This window comes from Bos indicus x Bos taurus, chromosome 26 (genome assembly GCF_003369695.1).
Source record: "Bos indicus x Bos taurus breed Angus x Brahman F1 hybrid chromosome 26, Bos_hybrid_MaternalHap_v2.0, whole genome shotgun sequence".
NCBI classification, from domain to species: Eukaryota; Metazoa; Chordata; class Mammalia; order Artiodactyla; family Bovidae; genus Bos; species Bos indicus x Bos taurus.
The window spans coordinates 14,887,027-14,903,641 of NC_040101.1; the positions used below are offsets into that span (position 1 = coordinate 14,887,027).

Here is a 16,615-nt window from a genome sequence, read left to right on the forward strand (position 1 = left end):
TGAAGCCAAAGAAAGCAGCCCCACCAGAAAGAAGGCAGAAAAACCACAGTGCCCACTGGCAACTCCACTGCACCTAAAGGAAAGTCATGTAAAAAGAAAAGCAAAAGGCCAAGGATGGATGACTTGGCTTGTCCTCTGGTGTCCCAGCAGGCACACCTAGCTGGCTGCTGAATCTAGGGTTTTGTGTTTATTCCAGACTCTAAGTCTGGGTCAACCTCCATCCAGAGATGGCTCTAAAACTTCTGGATAGCCAGAGGTGAGCCCTAGGATCCTGTTGTTGTTGTTCAGCCACTAAGTTGTGTCCCGCTCTTTGTGACCCTATGGACTGCAGCACGCCAGGCTTCCCTGTCCTTCACCATCTCCTGGAGCTTACTCAAACTCATGTCCATTGAGTCAGTGATGCCATCCAACCATCTCATCCTCTGTCATCCCCTTCTCCTGCCTTCAGTCTTTCCCAGCATCACAGTATGGGTTCTTCCTAAGGGGGTAGCTCCACTGAGGTTTCATCTGAAGTTCAGTGGCCCTGAGGAGAGGCGGGGAGGTCTGGGAGGTGGAGTGAAACATGTATTGTGAAAGGAGGGCCATCAGGCTGTCTGGATGGTTTCCTCATCTGTAGAGGGAAAGCTGGAACTGGCAGTCTGTTCAGGCCATGCAGTCCCTGGTCTGGGTCACACAGTGAGCATCTTGGTTTCAGTCCAGTGTGAAAGTTCAGCTCCCATAAAATGAGGCTGGTCAGAAGGAGTATGGTACTGCCTGCCCAGCATCCTTCATTGGGTGTTTGGTCCCCTTCTCACGCTTACCTGTCCTGGTCCGCCTGGAGATTCTCCTAGTAAGGGACACCAGGCTGCGGGTGCAGGGGTGTAAGAAGCCCAAGGGAAGCCGCCTGGACAGAGCCTTGGCTTCCCTCCCAGGCTGCTCCCCCCACCCCTGCCAAGGCCTGTTCCCACCAATCCTCTCCCCCAAGCCCAGGCTCCCCAGTGTCCACATAAGAAAAGCTGGCTTTAAGACGGATTCCTTACTGCACTCCCCGGCCCAATTTCCACACCCAGAGCGGCTTCACCTGCGGGAGACCATGTACCCTGAACAGAGAACAGCTTCGGAGGCAAAATCCTTGCTGGGAAAATCCCTGGATTTTACCCCAAGAGCGGACGCTGAGCGAGTCTCCTCTGATTCCAGGGGGGGCTTCCAGTCGAGAGGTAGAAAGCTGAGGAAGGGGGAGGGGCAGGCTGGGGGTGCGACTCCGCCCCCTTTCTCCTCCCTTAGTCCCGCGATTGGGGTGAGCGCACAAAGGCCGGGAGGCCGGGTGCTCCGGTGGAGGCCAGGAGTGGGTAGGAGGCCCCGTGGGGCTGTGATCCAGGCCAGCCCAGGTGAGGACCCTGGAGTGGGGCAAGGGTGGGGAAGCGGGGTGTCCGCGCTTTCTGATTGGTTTTCCGGCCCCACCCCCAGCGTAGCTCCTCCCTAGCCTCTTCCCTTCTGCCTCCTCCAGGCAGGCCTCCAGTAGTGGTGAGCAGCCCATCACCCACCCGCGCAGATTGCCGCCGTATCCCCAACCACGCGCACGCACTCCTGTCCCCACCGGGCTTCTCAGGTGGCTCAGCGGTGAAGAATCTGCCTACCACGCTGGAAACGTGGGTTGGATCCCTGGGTCGGGAAGATCCCCTGGAGAAGGAAATGGCAACCCACTCCAGTATTCTTGCCTAGGAAATCCCGTGGACAGAGGAGCCTGGCAGGCTATAGTCCGCAAGCAACTAAACCACCACCACCACCACCAATCCTGCGCCCAGAGTTTAGACCGTCTGACCTCCTTGGACTCAGAAATCTTCAAACAAGTTTCTTAACCTCTTTGTGCTTTTATCATCTGTAAAACCGGGACTGAAATAGAAATTAACCCTTAGGGCAGCGGTGAGGATTTAACAAGGCTTCCCTTAGTGGCTCAAATGGTACAGAATCTGCCTGCAGTGCTGGAGACCAGAGTTCGATCCCTGGTTGGGAAAGATACCCTGGAGAAGGAAATGGCAGGAATGCAGTCCTGTCTTCAGCTGTGTGGTGGCAAGTGAATGTCTGAACTATTAAAATTCCCATCACTGCTGAGTATACCCTGATGGAGACCCTCTCCTCTACCCCTGAGGCCATTTGTCCTGGCCACGAAGGCATCATTTCTGAGATTAACTGGCTGGTCAGGGTAGATGCCAGATGCAGGACCTGGCCTGTATTAAGGCAAGCACAGGCCATCCTGGAAGGAGGAAGGGGTCTGGCCCTGGAGACAGCATCCATGTAAACTGATGCTGTGTGGTACCCCACCTGCTGCCCTCCGCAACCACAGCTTGGACTCCATGCCAACTTTAGAGACTTCTGATGGCAAGAGCGATCAGCCACAGCTTACTCCAGCCACAGCTTACTCTAATTCTTCATTATATCCTGTGCATTGAATGTTTAGTGGCATCCTTGGCTAATGCCAGTGCTTTCTCTCTGTCCCAATTCCCTGGCAAGGTTAGTTTTACTCCCAAGGGCTCTGGCACATGTGCAGTGAGTTCTCTAGGAAGGGACTTCCGATGAGATGATTTCATTCCCTCTTCCCTTCATTAACAGAGCAAAATCATGGAGTCTTCCAAGACCTTCATGAGACAGATGCCGATCACACCAGGCTACAGTGGTAAGTGGTGACGGGCCCAGCAGGGGGACCATTTCTGTCTCTTCCTTGCCCCGTTATCCATGTCTGACCAGTTTAATGGGCCAGTAAGGCACTTTAGCGTTTAAGAGACCTGTTGAAAGTGCTCCATTGTTGAAGATGGCAGATCACTGTGTTCTGATAAGTGGAGAAATATAATCTAGGGAGAATTCCATGGACTGTTCCATGGGGTCGCGAAGAGTCGGACATGACTGAGCAACTTTCACTTTCACTTTCAAATCTCCCAGGACATGGTCTGGTATCCAGGAAGCACTTATCTCATGTCTCTTACATGCATTGGACCCGGGTAGACACAGATGAGTAAACTGAGGCTCTGCTCTTCTTTCCAGTTGTGCTATTCTCAAACACTAGGGCTGTCCTTATGGTCCCATTTCTTCCTGTGTCCCCTAGAGGGAGGTGGCCAATTACTCTGGTTTGTTGGGAACGGTCACAGTTTTAGCCCTGAAAGTCCTGCATCCCAGGAAACCCCTCAGCCCTTGGCAAGTCAGCAGAACTAGTCACTCTATCCGAAGGCTTCTCCTTCTCAGCCTTCTGGGCTACTGAAAATTTACTAAATCACATCACGGTGGGTGTCGAGCCTAGTGCTCCCCAGAAGCCCTCTGCTCTCACATACAGGTATTCTCAGGAGGTGAGATTCATGGAGAGTATTCCAAGGCTGCCCATGCTCACCTTGGTCCTACTGGTTGGTTAAGAGAATAAGCTTTGGATTTTAATAAACTGGGATTCCAATCTCTTCCTGGCCATTATCTATGTGATTGTAAGTAGGTTACTTACCTCTGTATGGTAAGGAGAAATTTCTATAAAATGGTTGTTTTAGTTTTCTAGGGCTGTTGTATAAAACAGCAGATATTTATTCTTTTACAGTTCTGGAGGCCAGGAGTCTGAAATGAGGTATGGGCAGGACCACACTCTTTGATGGGCCCTGGTGTTCCTTGTCTTATGGCAGCATCACTCCAGTCTCTGCCCCCATCTTCTCGTGACTTTTCTCGTGGCCATCGGCTCAGTGTCTCTGTGTCTTTGTTTCTCAGATCACCCTCTCCTTTCTTTTAGAAGGAAGCTAGCCATTGGATTTGGGAGTCCATCCTCAATCTAAGATGATCTCATTTCTGAAACCTTAATTACACCTGCAAAGACTCTATTTCCTGATAGGTTCACCTTCAGGTTTCAGGGGTTAGGACTTGGGTAGATCTATTGATTCAGCCCACTATATGGGGTAGGGATAGGTTCCTCATAAGACTATTGTGAAGATTGAAGGAGCTTTGTTGTTGTTCAGCCACTAAGTGGTGTCCAACTCTTTGCGACCCCATGGACTGCAGCACGCTAGGCTTCCCTGTCCTTCACCATCTCCCGGAGCTGGCTCAAATTCATGTCCATTGAGTGGGAGATGCCATCCAACTATCTCATCCTGTGTCACCCCCTTATCCTTTTGCCTTCATTCTTTCCCAGCATCAGGATCTTTTCTAATGAGTTGGCTCTTCGAATCAGGTGGTCAAATTATTGGAGTTTCAGCATCAGTCCTTCAAAATTCAGGGTTGATTTCCTTTAAGATTGACTGGTTTGATCTCCTTGCAGTCCAAGGGACTCTCAATAGTTTTCTCCAGCACCTTAGCTCAAAAGCATCAATTCTTCGGCACTCAGTCTTCTTTACAATCCAGCTCTCACATCCATATGTGACTACTGGGAAAACCATAGCTTTGACTATACAGACCTTTGTCGGCAAAGTGATGTCTCTGCTTTTTAATATGCTGTCTACGTTTGTCATAGCTTTCCTTATAAAAAGTTCAGTTCAGTTCAGTCGCTCAGTCGTGTCCGATTCTTTGAGACCCCATGAACCACAGCACGCCAAGCCTCCCTGTCCATCACCAACTCCCGGAGTTTACCCAAACTCACGTCCATTGAGTCGATGATGCCACCTAACCATCTCATCCTCTGTCATCCCCTACTCCTCCTGCCTTCAATCTTTCCCAGCATCAGGGTCTTTTCAAATGAGTTAGATCTTTGCATCAAGTGGCCAAAATATTATGTGAAACAATCTTTCACATTCTCAATTTCACTAAAGGAGCTGACATACATTTGAAATATCTTGGCCTTTAGCAAGACTCAATAAAGGTTGTTTGTAAAAAAAAATAATAATAAAGGTTGTTTGTATTTCTGTGTGTGTGTGTGTGTGTGTGTGCATACATATACACAATCAGGTAAAATCTATGCAGATCAGAGTAGACCCTGATGAAGAAGAACCACTGTGATGAGGTCCCTGGGTGTCTAGGGTCTCCTCCATGTTGTTAGTGTATCTTTTAATTGTCTTTTAATTGTCCAACATGTCTTTTAATCTCCCAAGTCCAACTGGGAGCCTGGGTAGTGGATGGAAGGCTTCCAGCACTGTCAAGAACAGTCTAATAATTCGAGTCCTCCAGAGGAGATTTCTTGCCAGTGCAGAGGGTGAGGGTTACTGCCTTCAACTCTGAGGCCAGCTTTTCTTACCTGGGGATAAAAGCAAAAATGTTGAGCTTCAATAATGAGACTTATATATTTATTTATTTATTTGCAATTTAAAGCTAAGCCTTAACCAGTTTTTTTTTCATTCTTTGTTCTTTTTAAAAATGGCCTTATTATGACAACATTATAGTACTTAGGATTCAGCATCCAGTTTAAATAAATAGTTGTGTTTTACCCATACTAATTGTAATGATTATATGTTATTTTGTGGGAAATGCTGAAAAATTGTGCTCAGGGTGGGTCTCACAGATAATGAATTTACCTTTTTGTGTAATAGGTCTCAGCTTTTAATAAGCCCGCAATTTTCTGATGGTCCGGCAAGAAAGATCCCAAATTGCATTTGGAAAGTGTCAAGGAAAATAAGCTTTCTCTTTAAAAAGATGAATAATTTCAATTACTCCTCAGACTATCATTTTGGCCCATTAAATGCTTTCCCCATTTGCCATTCGGGCTGACATCGGGGGCTTTGCTATCAAAGAACATTACTGTCATCGCCTTTGTGGAAACGGGCTTTCCCTCCCCACTCCAAGGTCATTTTTTGTGGCCTTGGGAGGACCCAGCCACAGTGGAAATAATAGCATGGCTTGTATTCATGGCCTTTGAGGAAATGCATCGTTGTCGGCCAAGGAAGAAATGGCCAGGGCTGGGCAGAGATTCTGGGGGTTTGGGCAGGATCTGAATCTCTTGCTGAAGGTTGTGATTCCCTCCTCGACTCTTGCAGGCTTCGTGCCCTACCTGAGCTGCCAGGGCACCTCCAGCGAGGACAACATGGCCAACTGTCTGAAAATCTTCCAGGAGAACACACGGCGGTGTAAAGACCAGCTGGAGGAATTCCACTGCTCTGTGGCCACTGCCCCAAAACTGAAACCTGTCCGCTCGGAAGGGACGGTCCTGCGGACACTGCACCAGTATTACCGGCAGTACCATCCCTTAAGTCTGGGTACTGGCTTCTGGACACTGGCTCCCCCTTCACCCTGGGCCCCATTGCAGGGCCTGACTGGCTCACTGAGCAGCCACCAAGAGTACCGTTCCAGATCCCCAGGCGTCTATGCAAAGTGGAGAGGCTCAGTTGCTTAAAAGGAGAAAGAAACATATCCAGGGGGAGAGGGAGACAGCTGGAGAAGAGGGTTCTGGTACTCAGCTCCCTGGGTGGTCATCACGGAGGTTCAGAGAGCAGCTGTGGTCTCAGTGTGCATGTGTGCTAAGTCGCTTCAGTCGTGTCCGACTCTGACCCTAGGGACTGTAGCCCACCAGGCTCCTCTGTCCATGGGATTCTCCAGGCAAAAAATACTGGAGCGCATCACCACGCCCTCCTCCAGGGGATCTTCCTGATCCAGGGATTGAATCCACATCTCTCATGTCTCCTGTATTGGCAGGCGGGTTCTCTACCACTAGCGCCACCTGGGAAGCCCCTGTGGTCTCAGTAGTTATGGCTTTTTAGTTGCTTTCTCTGTGCCCAGCATCGTTATTTCATTAACCACCCATGACAGCCATATGAAGTCGATACTATTATTCCCACTTGAGCATAGTGTCCCTTGTCTGAGGTCAGACTTGGGGTTTGAACCCAGCTCCTCCAGGTGCTAGCTGGGCAGGAAGGGGTTTTGCACTGAATAACAACCATAATAATAGTGAAAAAAAACAGCTGATGATATGACTGTATAATGTTAATCATCAAAACAGTGATTTATCCTAGCTGGTTTTTAAGGTCTAACACCCAACAGGAAAAGTAAAGGACTGATTACCTTTATTATTATTACTGTAACTGGGGACTTTTCAATACATGGTAACTCACATGTTTGTCATGCTTTGGAAATTTCCCAGCCATTTATAAGAAGCACCAGCCTAAGAGTTTGGGCTTTAGCCCAGCTCTGTGACTCTTTGCTGTGTGACGTAGGGCAGGTGACTTCCCATCTCTGGGCTACAGTTCCTTCATCTAAGGCAGGGAAGGATGGACTAGACACTCCCTAGGGTGCCTTCCAACTCTGAGGTTCTGGGACTCTCTGGTCTAATTCAATTCTTACAGCAACTGGAGGAGACAGAGGGCAGGCAGTTATCTTTCATCTCACAAATGTAAAATTGCAGAAGGTCAGCCCACCAGGCGGCCAGAGCTAGGTGTGATGTGCTTTTTCCTGACCTACATGCTTCTCTTGATTCCCTTAGTTAAATCATCAAGGAGCATCAAATGCCTGAAGCTTTTGTGTTGTTGTTAGTCTGAGAAAAGAGTGGGATCCGTTTAAGAGCAATAATGGGAATCAGAGAAACGCGGGTCTAAATCCTGGCCCTGTCACTCCCTTGCTCTGTGACTCGGCCAAGATTCTCTTCACCTCTCTGAGGTCTCAATGTCCTGCTCCATGAAAGTGTTGGTGATAATAGCACCGACTTCTTAGAGTTTATAAGACAATGAGATGAGAGAGAGAGCCTATGTAAATCCCCACCAAACGCAGACACACAGAATAAACCAACCAGTGGTAGCTGTCCTCATCACATCTCAGGGCCTAGGGCTCTCCCCAGGGCTGATTGTTGGGATGCTGATTGGCTTGGGAGTGCCGCCCACTGGATGGCTTCTCAAAGCCCTCAAGGAAGCATGACATCTTTTTCACAGAATGCAAGAATATAAAGAAACCTCTCCATGAGCCCCCTATCCCCGGCTGGGCAGGCTACCTGCCGAGAGCCAGGGTCACTGAATTAGGCTGCTCCACGCGGTACACCGTCATGGCCAGAAACTGCTACAGGGACTTCCTGGACCTCATGGAGCGGGCCAAACAAGCACACCTGAAACCATATGAGAAGTAAGTCTGGCTAGGGTGGTAACTGCAGAAAGCCAGAACCAGGGGAAGAGCCGATCAGGGTTTCTAGATGCCCCCAGCCCAAAGCTACGACTGATTTTTTTGTGTGTCTGATTTGTTTTTGCAAGGCGGCCATGTTTATAATTGCAGGACCTTCCAAGTAGGAAGCCACATCCTGCCCCCCAGCTCCCCACTTGCACCCAACAAGCTCCAGGAACCCTGCTTCTGGCCTTTGCTGGTTTGCAGCGAGAGGCTGGGAGTAAAAACCAACAGGGCCCCCCACCCCCGTCCTGGCAGCGACCTGAGGCTCAAGGTTGCTGAAGAAAGGATGGTAGGACACTGCTGGGAGTGGGGCTCTTGTGGCCTCAGTTTTCTGTTCTGTAAGATGGAGATGATGATCCTTGAAGGTAAATTGTCAGGATCAGAAATGAATATACTGTGCTCATATGGGACCTGCATAGATTATACTTATTTTTATCAGTAAAAGGAATAACTATGACTTTTGTTCTTACTTTAGAATATATGGAGTTAAGTCCACACCACCTCCTCCTACTCCTCCTCCAAAAGTTTTGTTGCATGAAGGGCTGCTGCCAAAATATCCGGATTTCTCTATTCCAGGTAAGAAGGGACTTTCTTTCCTGGCCTGCTGTTTTTAAAGCGGGCAGGATGTTTGCAGTAGCCCCTCTGCTTCGCTGGACCACCTGCCTTCGATGCGTGGAGCTGGTTTCTCTTTCAGGTGCGCGGTGTCCTACCCTCAGCCGAGCCTTGATGGAGGACCCCAGGCCCCTGATGACGTGTGGCTGTCCTCAGAGGCCAAGTGTTTGGTGCAGTGGGAAGATTTATCTAGAGCCACTGTCTGGAGGAAAGGACATGGAAGGGTAGGAGTGGAGAGCTTCCTAAGGAGAGGCGAATATTACCGGGGGATCAGAAGCTTCCCGTCCTCACACGAGAGTGCTTCACACACCCGACAGACATAGGGGAAATTTCCTAAGAATCCTTTTCACTGCCACCTGCATCCTGACCGTTGGGCAATAATATGTCATTCTTGATAAAGGCCTTTTATCATCATGTGAGAATAAAGAGGAAATACTGCTCAACCTTCTGAAGCTTTCTGTAGATTTTCTGCAGGTTCCGTTGACCCTGATGGGTGGGACCATCTCTTCCTGACCCCAGGGTAACATTGTGTGCTTGGTAACATTGTGGCTGAAGCTCTAGCCCAGCCCTCTAATGAGTCGGCCCCCATCAGTCACCTTGGGTCATGGTGTGGCAGTCCCCAACATGGGCACAGAACCATGCCCACCCCAACCCCATTGTTTCAGAACCCCAGGCCAGGAAAGCCATTGTACTGGTTTCCTAAGGCTGCTGCACGGGTACCACAAACCGGGTGGGATAAGACAGCAGAAATTTATTGTCTCATAGTTCTGGAAGCTAGAAGTCCTCTTTTAAGGTATTAGCAGGGTCATGCACCCTCTGAAACCTTGGGAGAGAATCACTCCTTGCTCTTCCTCACCTCCTGGTGTGTGTGTGTGTGCGTGCACACATGTGCACACGCGCATGAGTGTGCTTAGTAATATCCAACTCTTTGCAATCCTAAGGACTACAGCCCGCCAGGCTCCTCCATCCATGGGATTCGTCAGGCAAGAATACTGGAGTGGGTTGCCATTTCCTTCTCCAGGGGATCTTCCTGACCCAGGGATCAAACCCAAGCCTCTTGTGTCTCCTGCATTGGTAGGCAGATTCTTTACCTCTGAGCTACCTGGGGAGCCCACCTCCTGGGGTTTGCTGTTAATCCTTGGTGATCTTTGGTGCATAATTCCAGTCTCTGTCATTGTGTGACTTCCCTGTGTCCCTGTGTCTTCACATGGCCGTGTTCTAGTGAGGACACCAGTCATACTGCCTGAGGGCTCACCCTTCTCCAGTATGCCCTCTTCTTAATTACAATTACACCTGCAACCATCATATTTCCAAACAAGTCACATTCTGAGGTACTGCGATTAGGGCCTCAATTATCCTTTTGGGGGAGGGTGGGAGTCGGGGGTCTGGGGGAGACACAATTCAACCCTTAACACTGGCTGAATTTCTATCACTGACAGGCACTCTCACTGACTTTACTCTGAAGCCATTGGCATAAAGAAGAAATCAAAAGTAGTAGTTCCTGGGGTCATAAGGCCATTGTTATTAATATCAAAAGTTTCAAAACCGCCTGCCAGGCCAGGAACTTCCCCAGTTAAGACTTTGCCTTCCAGCGCAGGGAGTGTGGGTTCAGTCCCTGCCTGGGGAGCTAGGATCCTGTATGCCTCATGGCCAGAAAACCAAAACATAAAAACATAGAAACAATATTGCAACAACTTCAATAAAGACTTAAAAAAAACTGCTGGGGCAAAAGATGAACTGAGCCACTCTTGGGAGTTTTCCCCCAAGGTGGGAATTTTCACCTGGGCTCTCTGGATCCCCAAGTTTCCATGGGTAGAAATCAGTAGTCATGTCTTTGACTCTGATGGGAAACAAAGAACTGAGATGAGAAAAAAGTTACACTTTTGTTTTCACTAACGTCCAAGTGAAATATAATATTTCCTTTGTTGATGAATGTAGGCAACAAACCACGCTGTACCTGTCACCTTGGCCCAAAATAAATCCCAGATCTTTTCATATCATATGACATTTGTTGCAAACAGCTTGAAATAATGTTGATCAGTACTTGTAATTATAGTTGTTATTGAAGATACTGTATCTACTCTCTAACATTGTTCTTCAATGTATGTATAAGCAAACACTTATCACAAATTTTTTCTTTTTAGTTTCTTGATAGTATTTCAATATAATTAGTTTGCTAATTATATTTCTCATGTATTATACTTTACACATTAAAAAACATTGTTCTGAGAAGAGGTCCAAGGTTCGCCAGACAGCCAGAGGGTCCAGGGCACAGACATGGAAAGGAACCCTACCTGGGGAACAACTGAAGACGTGTGTAAAAGATGAGTGTCATACAAAACAACACCCCAAACCCAATGGGACGTGACATTACAATGCATCCTGTTATTAAAAGATGATGTAGGACGTCCCTGGTAGTACAACAGATAAGACTCCACCTGCCAATGCAGGAGACACAGATACAGTCCCTGGTCCAGGAAGGTTCCACATGCCGTGGGGCAACTACGCCCATGCACCACAACTCCCGAGCCTGCATGCTGCAAGTACTGAAGCCCGCATGCCCTACAGCCTGTGCTCCACAACACGAGAAGCCGCTGTAACGAGAAGGCTGTGCCTCGCAATGAAGAGTAGCACCTGTTTGTCGAAACTAGAGAAAGCCACAAAGATCTATAGCACAGCCAAAAATAAATCATTAATTAAAAAGATAATGTGATAGGAGAATGCTACTGTGAAAAAATATTTATGGTAATAGTACGTGAGAAAAGCAGCGAACAACAAACTCATGAGTACACACACACACAGACACACACACACAAACACACACATAATAATTCTGTTTTTCTGTTTAAAAATAAGGTCAGAGGGGTAAAGGGAGCTAACCCATAATACTAACATTTGGCTGATGGTATTATTTGTGTTTTTTACCTTCTTGTGTTTGTCCCAATTTTCTACAGCCAACAGGTATTGCTTTCACATTCAAAAAATATTGTTTTCCTTATTTGAATTGATAAAATCCTCTTTTGAAGAGATTAATAAATAATCTTTTAGAGATCCCGTGTTTAAAGGAAAAAGCTACTCAATAGAAAGTAGTTGCATGATCTTTCAAGGGCTAGGACCTAGTTAAGTGAATAGTTGGGGGCTTTTCCAGCTTTTTTTTTTTTTTTATACCCTGGGAGAGTGATCCCACAGTCCTGGGAAGGAGATTGATCCCTCATCTGCTTCAGGCTGCTGGTCCAGGCTGCTGCATGCATACTGGCCCCTCAGAAATGAAGAACACAAGAGGCAGTTATGCCTGTTCCACTCTCCCTAACGTACAGAGTTTGCAGATGTCTGTTCTGGACCTAAAGTTTTGAAGTCTCTGCCCATGAAATTAAGGGATCAGTTCAGTTCAGTCACTCAGTCGTGTCTGACTCTGCAACCCCATGGACTGCAGCATGCAAAGCTTCCCTGTCCATCACCAATTCCCGGAGCTTGCTCAAACTCACGTCCATCGAGTCAGTGATGCCATCCAACCATCTCATCCTCTGTCGTCCCCTTCTCCTCCTGCCTTCAATCTTTCCCAGCATTAGGGTCTTTTCCAGTGAGTCAGTTCTTTCCATCAGGTGGCCAAAGTATTGGAGTTTCTGCTTCAGCTTCCAATGAATATTCAGCACTGATTTCCTTTAGGATTGACTGGTTTGATCTCTTTGCAGTCCAAGGGACTCTCAAGAGTCTTCTCCAACACCACAGCTCAAAAGCACCATTTCTTCCGGGCTCAGCTTTCTTTATAGTTCAACTCTTACATCCATACCTGACTACTGGAAAAACCATAGCTTTGAGTAGATGGACCTTTGTCGGCCAAGTAATGTCTCTGCTTTTTACTATGCTGTCTAGGTTGGTCATGGCTTTTCTTACAAGGAGCTTCTGCTGCTACTGCTAAGTCACTTCAGTTGTATCCGACTCTGTGTGACCCCATAGACGGCAGCCCACCAGGCTCCCCCGTCCCTGGGATTCTCCAGGCAAGAACACTGGAGTGGATTGCCATTTCCTTCTCCAATGCATGAACATGAAAAGTGAAAGTGAAGGTGAAGTCACTCAGTCGTGTCCGACTCTTCGTGACCCCATGGACTGCAGCCTACCAGGCTCCTCCATCCATGGGATTTTTCCAGGCAAGAGTACTGGAGTGGGGTGCCATTGCCTTCTCCATTACAAGGAGCAAGTGTCTTTTAATTTCATGGCTGAAGTCACCATCTGCAGTGATTTGGAGCTCCGAAAAATAAAGTCTCTCACTATTTCCATTGTTTCCCCATCTACTTGCCATGAATTGATGGGATCAGATGCCATGATCTTAGTTTTTTGAGTGTTGAGGGTTTTTTAAATTAATTAATTTATTTTAATTGGAGGCTAATTACAATAATGTAGTGGTTTTTGCCATACATTGACATGAATCAGCCATGGGTGTACATGTGTCCCCCGTCCTGAACCCCCCTCCCACCTGCTTCCCCATCCCATCCCTCAGGTTCATCCCAGTGCACCCACCCTGAGCACCCTGTTTCATGCATCGAACCTGAACTGGCGATCTATTTCACATATGGTAATATATATGTTTTAATGCTATTCTCTCAAATCATCTCACCCTCACATTCTCCCATAGAGTCCAAAAGTCTGTTCTTTTGGACTACGTCTCTTTTGCTGTCTACCACATAGGGTCATCATTATCATCTTTCTAAATTCCATATATATACATTAATATACTGTATTGGTATTTTTCTATCTGATTTACTTCACTTTGTATAATAGGCTCCAGTTTCATCCACTTCATTAGAACTGATTCAAATGCATTCTTTTTAATAGCTGAGTAATATTCCATTGTGTATATGTACCACAGCTTTCTTATCCACTTGTCTGCCGATGGACATCTAGGTTGCTTCCATGTCCTAGCTATTGTAAACAGTGCTGCGATTAACATTGGATGTACATGTGTCTCTTTCAATTCTGGTTTCCTCAGTGTGTATACCTAGCAGTGGGATTGTTGGGTGTATGGGAGTTCTATTTCCAGTTTTTTAAGGAATCTCCACACTGTTCTCCATAGTGGCTGTACTAGTTTGCATTCCCACCAACAGTGTAAGAAGGTTCCTTTTTCTCCGCAACCTCTCCAGCATTTATTGTTTGTAGACTTTTTGATAGCAGTCATTCTGACTGGTATGAGATGGTACTTCATTGTGGTTTTAATTTGCATTTCTCTGATAATGAGTGATGTTGAGCATCTTTTCATGTGTTAGCCATCTGTATGTCTTCTTTGGAGAAATGTCTGTTTAGTTCTTTGGTCCATTTTTTGATTGGGTTGTTTGCCTTTCTGGAATTGAACTGCATGAGCTGCTTGTATATTTTTGAGATTAATTTGTCAGTTGCTTCGTTTGCTATTATTTTCTCCCATTCTGAAAGCTGTCTTCACCTTGCTTAGAGTTTCCTTCGTTGTGCAAAAGCTTTTAAGTTTAATTAGGTCCCATTTGTTTATTTTTGCTTTTATTTCCATTACTCTGGGAGGTGGGTCATAGAGGATCCTGCTATGATTTATGTCAGAGAGTGTTTTGCCTATGTTTTCCTTTAGGAGTTTTATAGTTTCTGGTCTTACATTTAGATCTTTAATCCATTTTGAGTTTATTTTTGTGTATGGTGTTAGAAAGTGCTTTAGTTTTCATTCTTTTACAAATGGTTTACCAATTTTCCCAGCACCACTTGTTAAAGAGATTGTCTTTTCTTCATTGTTATATTCTTGCCTCCTTTGTCAAAGATAAGGTGTCCATAGGTGCATGGATTTATCTCTTGGCTTTCTATTTTGTTCCACTGATCTATATTTTTGTCTTTGTGCCAGTACCCTACTGTCTAAATGACTGTAGCTTTGTAGTATAGTCTGAAGTCAGATAGGTTGATTCCTCCAGTTCCATTCTTCTTTCTCAAGATGGCTTTTTCTATTTGAGGCTTTTTGTATTTCCATACAAACTATGAAATTATTTGTTCTATTTCTCTGAAAAATACCATTGGTAGCTTGATAGGGATTGCATTGAATCTATAGATTGTTTTGTATAGTATACTCATTTTCACTATATTGATTCTTCCAATCCCTGAACATGGTATATTTCTCCATCTATTTGTGTCATCTTTGATTTCTTTCATCAGTGTTTTATAGTTTTCTATATATAGGTCTTTTGTTTCTTTAGGTAGATTTATTCTTAAGTATTTTATTCTTTTCATTGCAATGGTGAATGGAATTGTTTCTTTAATTTCTCTTTCTTTTTTCTCATTGTTAGTGTATGGAATGCAAGGGATTTCTGTGTGTTAATTTTATATCTTGCAACTTTACTATATTCATTGATTAGCTCTAGTAATTTTCAGGTGGTGTCTTTAGGGTTTTCTATGTAGAGGATCATGTCATCTGCAAACAGTGAGAGTTTAACTTCTTTTCCAATCTGGATTCCTTTTATTTCTTTTTCTTTTCTGATTGCTGTGGCTAAAACTTCCAAAACTATGTTGAATAGTAGTGGTGAAACTGGGCACCCTTGTCTTGTTCCTGACTTTAGGGGAAATTCTTTCAATTTTTCACCATTGAGGATAATGTTTGCTGTGGGTTTATCATATATGGCTTTTAGTATGTTGGGTATGTTCCTTCTATGCCTGCTTTCTGGAGGGTTTTTATCATAAATGGATGTTGAATTTTGTCAAAGGCTTTCTTTGCATCTATTGAGATAATCATATGGTTTTATCTTTCAATTTGTTTATCTGGTGTATCACATTGATTGATTTGTGAATATTGAAGAATCCTTGCATCCCTGGGATAAAGCCCACTTGGTCATGATGTATGATCTTTTAAATACGTTGTTGGATTCTGTTTGCTAGAATTTTGTTAAGGATTTTTGCATCTATGTTCATCAGTGATATTGGCCTGTAGTTTTCTTTTTTTTGTGGCATCTTTGGTTTTGGTATTAGGGTGATGGTGGTCTAATAGAATGAGTTTGGCAGTTTACCTTCCTCTGCAATTTTCTGGAAGAGTTTGAGTAGGATAGATGTTACCTAGTCTCTAAATTTTTGATATAATTCACCTGTGAAGCCATCTGGTCCTGGGCTTTTGTTTGTTGGAAGATTTTTGACTACAGTTTTTATTTCCATGCTTGTGATGGGTCTGTTAAGATTTTCTATTTCTTCCTGGTTCAATTTTGAAAGGTTATTACTTTTCTAAGAATTCGTCCCTGGGATGGGTCTCTGTCCCTAACTCTTTTTTCTCTCTTTTTGTCTTTTATATTTTGTCCTACCTCCTTTCAAAGAGAATGGGCTGTCTTTCTGGGTGACTGGTGTCCTCCACCAGCGTTCAGAAGTTGTTTTGTGGAAGTTGCTCAGCATTCAAATGATCTTTTGATGAATTTGTGGGGGAGAAAGTGGTCTCTCCATCCTATTCTTCCGCCATCTTAGGGCTGCTGCCAAGTGTTGAGTTTTAAGCCAGCTTTTTCACTCTCCTCTTTCACTTTCATCAAGAGGCACTTTAGTTCTTCACTTTCTGCCATAAGGGTGGTATCATCTGTGTATCTGTAGTTATTGATATTTCTCCCAGCAATCTTGATTCCAGCTTGTGCTTCTTCCAACCCAGCGTTTCTCATGATGTACTCTACATATAAGTTAAATACGCAGGGTGATGATATACAGCCTTGACGTACTCCTTTCCCAATTTGGTACCAGTCTGTTGTTCCATGTCCAGTTCTAACTGTTGCTTCTTGATCTGCACACAGATTTCTCAGGAGGCAGGTCAGGTGGTCTGGTATTACCATCTCTTTCAGAATTTTCCACAGTCAAAGGCTTTGGCATAGTCAATAAAGCAGAAGTAGATGTTTTTCTGGAACTCTCTTCCTTTTTCCATGATTCAGCAGATGTCGGCAATTTGATGTCTTGTTCCTCTGCCTTTTCTGCATCCAGCTTGAACATCTGAATGTTCATGGTTCATGTACTGTTGACGCCTGGC

At 45.5% G+C, this 16,615-nt stretch overlaps 1 protein-coding gene across 1 annotated transcript; it reads left to right on the plus strand.

Annotated features, from left to right (window-relative positions):
• The first annotated feature begins 1,699 nt into the window (after positions 1-1,699).
• On the plus strand, positions 1,700-9,072 carry C26H10orf82 (chromosome 26 C10orf82 homolog). The gene is made up of 6 exons (XM_027529305.1): positions 1,700-2,490; positions 2,590-2,653; positions 5,907-6,125; positions 7,788-7,974; positions 8,489-8,589; positions 8,708-9,072. The coding sequence occupies exons 1-6, from the start codon at positions 2,356-2,358 to the stop codon at positions 8,851-8,853; spliced, it is 852 nt and encodes a 283-aa protein (XP_027385106.1). The 5' UTR covers positions 1,700-2,355; the 3' UTR covers positions 8,854-9,072.
• Positions 9,073-16,615: the final 7,543 nt, after the last annotated feature.